Here is a 9,028-nt window from a genome sequence, read left to right as displayed (position 1 = left end):
TAAAATACCTTCCTGCTGCCCAGCAATTTATCACAGATTTTCCATGCCAGAAGCTGGATCTACATGGTGGACCTTTCTTGCTTGACTTTTTTCAAACTCTCTACACCTTTGGACACCACAATATTCTGTGCCAATAAACTCAAGTTTTATTATCTCCTTAGTGAAAAAAATTTGCTTATGTATATCTATATTCTATATATATCTGCTGCTTGATCCAGGATTCTGGCACAATTACAGAGAAAAAAAAAATAAAATTAAAAAAAAATATAAAAAAACAGGAGATAAAATTGCAGGTAAGCAAGGTATTAGAGCCAGTGACTTTCACTGTCTTTCCCATTTTCTACAGCAATTAACCATTATCAATACCTAAATGCTAATGCCATAAATAACTTCATTATCCTACTCTATGGGAAAAATCTGTTCACTGCAGTGGACATCTTTACGAGATTCTCCTCTGCGTTTCACAGGGACACGACGATAGCTGCACCATAATACCCACATAGTTTCAGGCCAGCCTAGTAGATCTCCATTGTACATTTTTAAATTTGAATTCCATCAAATACCATACAGCCAAGACTGAGGCTTTAACCTTGGTTTACATAGGGCTAGGCTTTGTCTGGTCTAAGACACTACAGTAGAATAGTAAAAACAATAAGGGGAAACAATGGAGGAGACAGGAATGTCATTCATGTTAACATATAAATAAAGCATATGGAAACTGCATTTAACGCATAAAGGACACGTAAAATAAGTTGATATGACCAGATGGCTAAGGAGCAAGGAGAGAGCAATTACAGAAATTGCAAGGTGAATAACAAACAGAAAAAGAGAATAAAGATTATAAAGCTCATACTCAACAGGACAAATCCAAGGGGAATTTAACAGGAAAACTATAGCCATAGTTATGAAAAAGAAAAAAATAAATAAATGTAAAAGCAAGTCAGCAGAGGTTTGAATAGAGCCAGAAATGTGATTTCTCACTTGGGGAGAGACTTTAATTTTGTGGTCTTGGTATTAACAGTTTTGGAAGCTGAAATATTAAGGAAGATCTATAAATATAGTAGCAGGATCCAGGAGAGCAGAAGGCAGAGGCTTGCCAGAGAAGGACGGGTCAAGGAGTAAGTTACATATTTAAGACCTTCAGAGATGGGTTCAGGGCCTGGCTTCCTCAGACACCAAATAAAGCATTTCCCTTTTTGGTGTCTTCATTTCCTGCTAATAAAACTAAGATAAAAATATTTCATTCCTTTCTGTCTCATTTATGAAGACAGATGGCTCTTAAGGACTGACTGACAGATACTGATATGGTTCTAGTTCTGGCAATGAGGTCCTGATCTAGCTACAGACACAGCTGCAAGTCCCAGTAAAACAAATATTAGGGTGCCCAGTATTGGAGATGAAGTTTTAAACATTAAAAAATATGTATTTCCTGTTAAATAAGTATAACACTCAAATTACTGAATTGTGTACGAGATTTACTTGTTGATTTGAATTTGTTCACCTTTTTGTCAGCCAGTTTCAGAAATATAATCTTTAGCAAAACCACACAAGGGCTTCACAAGGTGAGAAGGAAATGCTAATTGGTTTTATCCTTTTGTGAAACAATCCATTCAAAATTAATTAGAATAGGTTTGCTTTTTCTTTGCAAAAATAATCCATAAGAAAGACTGATAGGCAGAGCAAACTGCGTCTTGCAGAAAGGTGGTAGGATTTAAGTGATTTTGAGCTGTGCTCCCAGAACTCAGTTGCCTTCAGGCATCTATCTGGTCTTTCTCGGTAAATGGCATAATTAAGGCCCGAGTGTAAACCTCAGTGGTGAAGCCTGATAAGAAATTAATCTTCTGGGCACCACGTGGGCCAAGAGAAATGTGCCAAAAGGTCCAATTAGCAAAGGTTTCCCATCCTAGACTGAGCCACAGCATCACTCAACACTGATAAACAGCTGCAGGATTTGCTTCCGAGGTGCCTCAGTTCAGCCGTGCACAAGTCCTACACACATCACAAGGGCAAACAGTTCAGTGCAAGCAAAGGGCACCACCTGCACCTTGTACCCACTGTGCAAATGGCACAAACACAGCTCTGTGAGCCAAACATAACCACTTCTCCTTCATACGCACCTGTCCTATAGGTGCACACACCCCTGTAGCAATAGGATTTGGGTTTAGGGGTTTCAGCTGCACTGGGTATAAACTAAGGCATTTGTTACTGAATGTAGGAATACTACTGAAGGCACTTGTCATTAAGATCTGATCTCTTGAACCTGCTGACTGAGGCCAAGCAAGCAGAATACAGGTCAAATCCGTGTCATCCCAATTTTAGGCTGAGGCTACCCAAGACTTACCAGCAGTACAGAACCCAAAAACGTTACAGCAAGCTCCCCCACAGCCATGTATGAGAAAACGAGGAGAGGGTCATGTATGATTTCCCATCATCTGTACAGGAGAGAGGATAAAGTTCCTGGCTGTTGGAAAAGCACTGCAGAGCTGCAAAAAGGGTGATCAGCACCCCTTCTCTGCAAGCCAGAGACCCTTTCTTTTTTGGGAGGAAAACACTTCCCTAGTAGCTGAAGGGATGCTGAGGCCCAGCACCCATGGACCCAACAAACTTCTCTCTAGGGATATTTAAGAGCAAATCTGTTTCAATAGGGATGCAGGACATGGAAACTGTTCCCGAGGAATCTGACTGGAGCCGCCAGAGCAAGCAATTGTGGGATGACTACTACAATGGCAGGAGTTAATAAGGATTAAAATTGTTTTATTAAGTAGGTTCACCAGAATTTACTTATTGCTAAACCTGATTAGTCGGAGACTGTCTCCTTGTTCTTACTCAGTTGCTGCCTGCTGCCTGCTGAATAGACGGAGGGATGCTGGAGAGATTATTTCTAAGCCCTTCCCCCTTCCCTCTCCCCTCCTCTTCCAGGACCATACTGACAGTCCCAAGGGAAACAGAGTAGAGACAGGGAGAGGGCAGGATCCTGCAGCTCTCACTCAGCACATTTCACCAGGAAGCCCCACGAGTCCAGGAGAGGAGCTGCCACTTAGGACACTGTCTCCTTTGCAAAGGATCTATCAGTACAACATACTTTATACCAACACATACAAATATTTTCCCCTTCCAGGGAAGAAGCAGAGAAAGTGAAAAGAGACTTTGATCTCCAGAGTGCTACAGTGATTTTTTATGTAATCAATACCATAAAATATCCCCAGGTCTTTCTGCTGGATTGTAACTCAGCCGATCAGTTTACGGCATGTATGCTTCACCTGCGGCGAAGGCAGGCACCGGGCAGCAGCCCATGGCGCGGTGGTAAGTAACTTTGGGGAAGTTTCCTTGGGATTTTTGTACTTTGCTGACTTGGGGTAATAATGCCTGTGAATCTTTGGAGATTATGAACAAAACCAGGGATTTGTTCCTGAAAGGGTGAAGGGGGGAAGTTGGCAGTGTGTATTTCAATTGCTTTTCTCCCTCTGAGCTGACAAAATACTTTGCTTTCTGTCCATGTAACAAAGTTTTCTATAGGGTGGGCGAATGTCCCCTGTATTTTCCAGCAATTTGCAGTGACTGGGTGGATAAGAACACTTGTCATTTAAACAGCAGTTCACTCTTAAAGCATTTTACAAACATCTACTAGTTAATGCTCGCAGTGCCCTGGAGAGGCAGGCAAAACAGGCGAGTGGTGAAAGGAAGAGGAATTACAATCTGAGCATTCAAGTTAAAGCAATTAAGAACTTCGCATCCAGCTGACGGCAGGTAATTGACCACTCTAATAACTATTAAGCAGCTTAGTTGAGTTAGTGTGTATTTAAGGGTTTATAGGAGCACGAGAGCCATGTGCCACCCACCAGAAAAGGCAGTGATCTAGCAGTGACCGTGATGTGTTAGGAGAAGGGAGCGCTCTGTTCACATTTGGATTTGCAGGCATCTGACCCTTTGCGATAATTATGAATGAGGCTTTAGCTCTCCTCCGTGTCTGTTGCCAGACAACCAATGAGGCTGCCAAGCAAATCGCATTCACGGGCTGCAGATTTCAGGAAGAAGCACAGAGGTGACTTTTACTCACACACATGCACTCGCTAATTTTGTGGTTTAGGAAAGTAGCCTGAAGCACCCTTTCTCTTGCAATAACTTCTGCTATGTTTTCTCCTTTTTCACCTGTCTTTTGGCTGACAGATAATCCTGATCTGATGCCATTTCGGATGTCCCAGTGAGAACTCTTAGAGATGCCTATTCTCTCTGGAGGCAGTGATCAAGACTATAGTAACATTAGCTACGCTTCTTGTAATTCCTTGAGCCATTTCTTTCCTGTCTCCGTTGAAACTCCTTCTGTCAAAGGGGTTCATTACCAAAGAGCCAGGAGGATTTACCACCCCGATCAAGTCTCTGCAGTCGATCTAAAGACAGAGATCATGATAAATGTTGGAGGCATCAAGTACCTACTACCTTGGAGTACTTTAGATGAATTTCCCCTGACCAGACTGAGCAAACTTAAGCTTTGCAGCAGCTATGAAGAAATTATTCAGCTGTGTGACGATTACGATGAAGACACGCACGAATTCTTCTTTGACAGGAACCCCAATGCTTTTGGGATGATTGTCAGCTTTCTAGCAGCAGGGAAGCTGATGCTCTTAAGAGACACGTGTGCCTTGTCTTTTCAGGAGGAGCTGAGATACTGGGGGATTGAGGAAACCAACCTGGAGAACTGCTGCTTTCGAAAACTATTTCAAAAACTGCAGGAGTTGGCCGAGGTACGGAAAGAAGAGGAGCTCCGGAGGAGCAAAGAAGCTGCGTGTGTCTTGGATGAGAAAACCAAATTTGGACAGTTTATGAACAGACTCAGAGATATGGTAGAAAATCCCCAGTCAGGACTCCCAGGCAAAGTCTTTGCTTGTCTCTCCATCCTCTTTGTGGCCACCACAGCTATAAGCCTTTGTGTTAGTACAATGCCAGATTTAAGAGCTGAAGAAGACAGGGTAAGTAAGTCCTTTATAACTGATCTAAATATAGAATTAAAAGAAATTTGTTTGCATTGCTAGGTATACATCATTAAAAGATGAAACAGATACAGAAAATCCATAGCAATGAGGTTCAAAAGTGCCCTGGTAATGAAATGGTCTGCAACAGAAAACGCAATAATAACTAAAAATCAGTTTCAAAATGACATTCAAGAATAATGTTAACAAAGTACTAATTGTGAGCTAAAATACAGGAAAGTGTTTCTGAATAGAGCAGACATTGCAGCTCTATAATGCAGCATTAGTTTTCCTTCTTAAAATGCATTTGCTAGTGTAAGTTTTAAACTTTTTACACTGAGACTCAAACTCACATTGTAGAGTTTTCAATATGTTTTACTCTCTGTATAAGCAATCTCTTGTTTGGATGCATCAGCAAAAGAAATGTTTTCCTATGACAGCCTTACTTTTAAAAACAGCCAGATGTCTTTCCTTGTGTTAACTAAGTCAAATCTTTCAAGAGGAAGAAATATTCATTATTTTTTCCCAGAACAATGTTACATTTCAATAGTTGCATAAAGATTAAAGGATAAGAGATACATGAATAATTTTCACAGAAACTGATACTTAAAGCTGGGCCTCCAAAAATCATGATTCCATGCTTATAGAACTTTATATTTGCCCACATATATATGCCAAATACTAGCTGAACTGCTGACCACATATAAAGCCTTTTCAAGTAAGTAATCCACAGTAATTCAGAGCAAATAAGTCATGTCTGTATCATACATGAATGATCTTTTCTATAACATTGGTTTACATCAGTATTAAAAAGATTTGTTATTCTAATAATAAAATAGAGGAAAGTAAAAATCAAAAGTAATTCCAGATGTAGCAATGTTCAAATTTATCAAATAACCTTGACTAGTCTGTTTAATGAATCCTTCACTTCATTTGCAGACTGTCCTTCCAAAAGAGGTGAGCAAAATTGAGATTAAATAAACTCCTCACCCCACTAAGATAAGACACTCCCCAAAGTATTGTATATTAATGAATAAAGACATTTTTACATTTGTAGCACAGCATGGTGTACACAGCAATCCATATATATTTTATTTCCCAAGTAGTAATTCAAAACAGCATAGTCATGGTGAAGATATGTTATGATATTTGATGTCTTTCAATAAAGCTAAGGACTGTACAGAAGGCTGAAATTACCTGTTCTATTTAACTCCTTAAATATTAACTTATATTTGCATAGGAAAACTATTACCTTTCAGTGATAAGTATGGTGCTCTTGCAGCCTTCCACAGCTATTACTTTTGGCAGAAAAAAATGTTACCCGGTTCCAATGCTTCTTCCAAGGAAATATTTTAAATATAGAACATCATTCTTAGAGTTAAATGCAAAAACATTACAAACTCCGCTCTAGGAAGTGCTTCTCACTAACTTCGTTAATGGAAGCAGTCTGATGCATTTAATTTTCATTTTCCAAGTACTGCAGAAAAATCTTTTGTAAATACTTTTCATGAAAAAAAAAAAAAAAAAGAGAAAGAGCACATAATATTCAGATCTCAGTTAGATGAAATTTTTTTTTTTTTGAAAATAATTAACTGCACTTTAGAAATGGAAGGATGTTCAGGTTTATAGGTATATCTGCTAGCTGAATTGTAGCTGCTGTCCCTAGACTTTCTATAAAACACGGACAACATTACTTCTTAGAGATTTGCATAAATATACTTTAAAAACAAGCAAACTGGACTGAAACAAACTCAAAAGCAGGACTGCTTAACATTCAGGGGAAAGGATGAAGGATGAACCTGGGCAAAGGAACAGATTTGTCCAAATAGCTGGAAACATCACATAATTTACACTTACAACACCAGGCTGGTGCACCTTGTCAGTGTGTCCCAGAAACATAGAACAGAGTATTGAAAGTCCTAGTATTTGAACCATTTAAAATTATGCCTGCAAAAGTATAGTGGAATATGTGGGACAGAATACTCACACCTTGTGAAAAAGCACAGAATATGAACTGCCAGATATTTTCCATCCCTGTATTCTGCAACACCTAAGATTTTATTAATGGGGTTTCTAAAGAGCATCTCAGCTACAACTAAACAAATAACTCACAGAGTTTGATTAAAAATACTACTTGGTTGTGACCAAGTCACACCCAGGGAAACTGCAACTCTGCACTGACATTTGGTACTCAAATTTTTCACTGGCTGACCTCTGTAAACGACCCACAGGATGAGGCCACACTTATCAGCAACCTGGGACAGGCATGCATCACCTGAAATTTTGGCACTGGGGGCTGAACTTTAAGATCACCCGATATCCTTTTGCTCAGAGACAAAAAACAGTCAAACTCCTTCCATAAAGTTTCTGCACAGCCTGCAGTTCCACACCTGACCCTAAAGATGCCCCATCCTGAGGTTTACTCATTTCTGAGGTAAAGCTTGACTAAACCTCTATGCATAAATGTGTTGAAAGTATTTTAAGGATCCATATTTCAATATCACTAACAATGGAAATGGAATTTATCCATTCTGAAATATAAATAAAAAAGGCTTTACCTCTGGCGAGTATGTATCACTGTAGGCTCCTTTTTCACATCATCACAGACAGCCACACAAAGAGAGGGAGAAATGGCTGGGTTCCAGCTCAAGGAGAAGAATCAGAATTAATAAATAAATAAATAAGGGGAAAAAAATAATACAAGGTGACTTCCACTTCACTCAGAGGCTTGGCTGATCCCACCCTGCAGGCACACGAAATCACAAAATCGCTTGTTCTTTTAGCATCTGCTGAGCCAGGGCTGGCTTGGGAGGAAGAAGAGCTGCCGGGGCAGGCAGAAGAGCAAAAAGGAGTCCTCACCACCCGAGAGAAAGTGAAAAGTACAGTCTCTGGGAAAGGGATGGCAAGGAGCCAAGGCAGAAGCATCCGCACCAGGGCAGCCCAGTCACCCTGGCAACCCGAGGGGAGGGAAGGAGCCGTCAGCATGGGCAGCGGAACGGGGGGCTGGCCTAAAGATAGACATCAGGCCAAAAGCAAAATATAGAGCAAGTTACTAAAATTGACACTGTGCACATCCCCAAGAATATTTCGGATGACATTTAGGAACTTTCTCGTTAGAAAGATGAAATAAAACCAGAGATAGATGAACAAACAATTCTGTAACTATGTATCACGCAAGTAGGTGACGTGAAGGAAAACAGCCCCAAGCAGAGGAGGTCAAAAGTTTGAGAAAACTCTAGAGAGGTAAATTTGTGAGGCTCTAGTGATCTCAAGTTTAAGCCTGACCGTGACACAGGTGTATAAATGAATCTATCATATACACTACTAAGGAAAGACGACAAATAAGGTTATCTGCATAAAACAACTGAAATTTCATATACAATATACAGCTTTATCTAGGATATTTGCAGCTACTCCTTATGGAGAGCAAACTGTCTTCAGTAAGGAAGCAAATACAGCATCACCAAAATGTGGTGATCAAGACACACGTGTATGTAGAGGTAGAAAAGAAAGCATATTTGGCAGCAAGGAACTCTGTTTATTATTGATCCAAACAGGTAGCAGCTGTAAGCCTGAGAGAACTGCAAAGCTGAATCCGATTTAGGATCAGAGAGCTGAAGCAACAAAATCTACATTTTCCTCAAATGAAGGTATTAAGATGAGTCCAGTAGGGTCCAAGTAAAAGTCCCATCAAAGTCCCCCAGAAGTCTCAGTCCCACATAAAAATTCGATCAGGATCCAGGGGGTGTAACTGAAATAGGCGCTGCTCAGCAAATTTAATCCAAAGGGGAAAAAAAAAACATCTTTACACCTGTGAATTATGGAACAAAAGGGCATGGACAAGAAGATTATCTACTTTGAAGTGCTCTTGGGATTTTTTTTTTTTTTTTTTTTTTTTTTGAAGAGATTTCTTTTAATGAGTCCCTAAAATTGGCATCCTCTGGAGAAATGACTCAGCAGAAAAGGTACAGCAAAGACTTTTCTTCAGGAAAGGCAAGAAAATTAAGGTCAGGAAAAAGAAAAGAAAAGAAAAGAAAAGAAAAGAAAAGAAAAGAAAAGAA

The 9,028-nt window shown here is 39.9% G+C and overlaps 1 protein-coding gene across 2 annotated transcripts in view; it reads left to right on the top strand.

Moving 5' to 3' along the window:
• Window positions 1-2,940: 2,940 nt before the first annotated feature.
• The window catches only part of KCNG4 (potassium voltage-gated channel modifier subfamily G member 4), an 18,315-nt gene continuing 12,227 nt past the window's right edge, over window positions 2,941-9,028 (top strand). Inside the window, exons 1-3 of one of the 2 annotated variants that reach the window (XM_035336622.1) lie at window positions 2,941-3,303; window positions 3,916-4,042; window positions 4,168-4,967. In XM_035336622.1, the coding sequence (XP_035192513.1) occupies window positions 4,218-4,967 (750 nt within the window). In that variant the 5' untranslated portion in view covers window positions 2,941-3,303; window positions 3,916-4,042; window positions 4,168-4,217. The remainder of the gene's footprint in view (window positions 3,304-3,915; window positions 4,043-4,167; window positions 4,968-9,028) is intronic. The other variant, XM_035336621.1, reaches the window with a different exon arrangement.

Source organism: Oxyura jamaicensis, chromosome 11 (assembly GCF_011077185.1).
Source record: "Oxyura jamaicensis isolate SHBP4307 breed ruddy duck chromosome 11, BPBGC_Ojam_1.0, whole genome shotgun sequence".
In the NCBI taxonomy this organism is placed as follows: Eukaryota; Metazoa; Chordata; class Aves; order Anseriformes; family Anatidae; genus Oxyura; species Oxyura jamaicensis.
The sequence above is the reverse complement of the archived record's forward strand: the minus strand, read 5'-3'. Positions and strand labels throughout refer to the sequence as shown.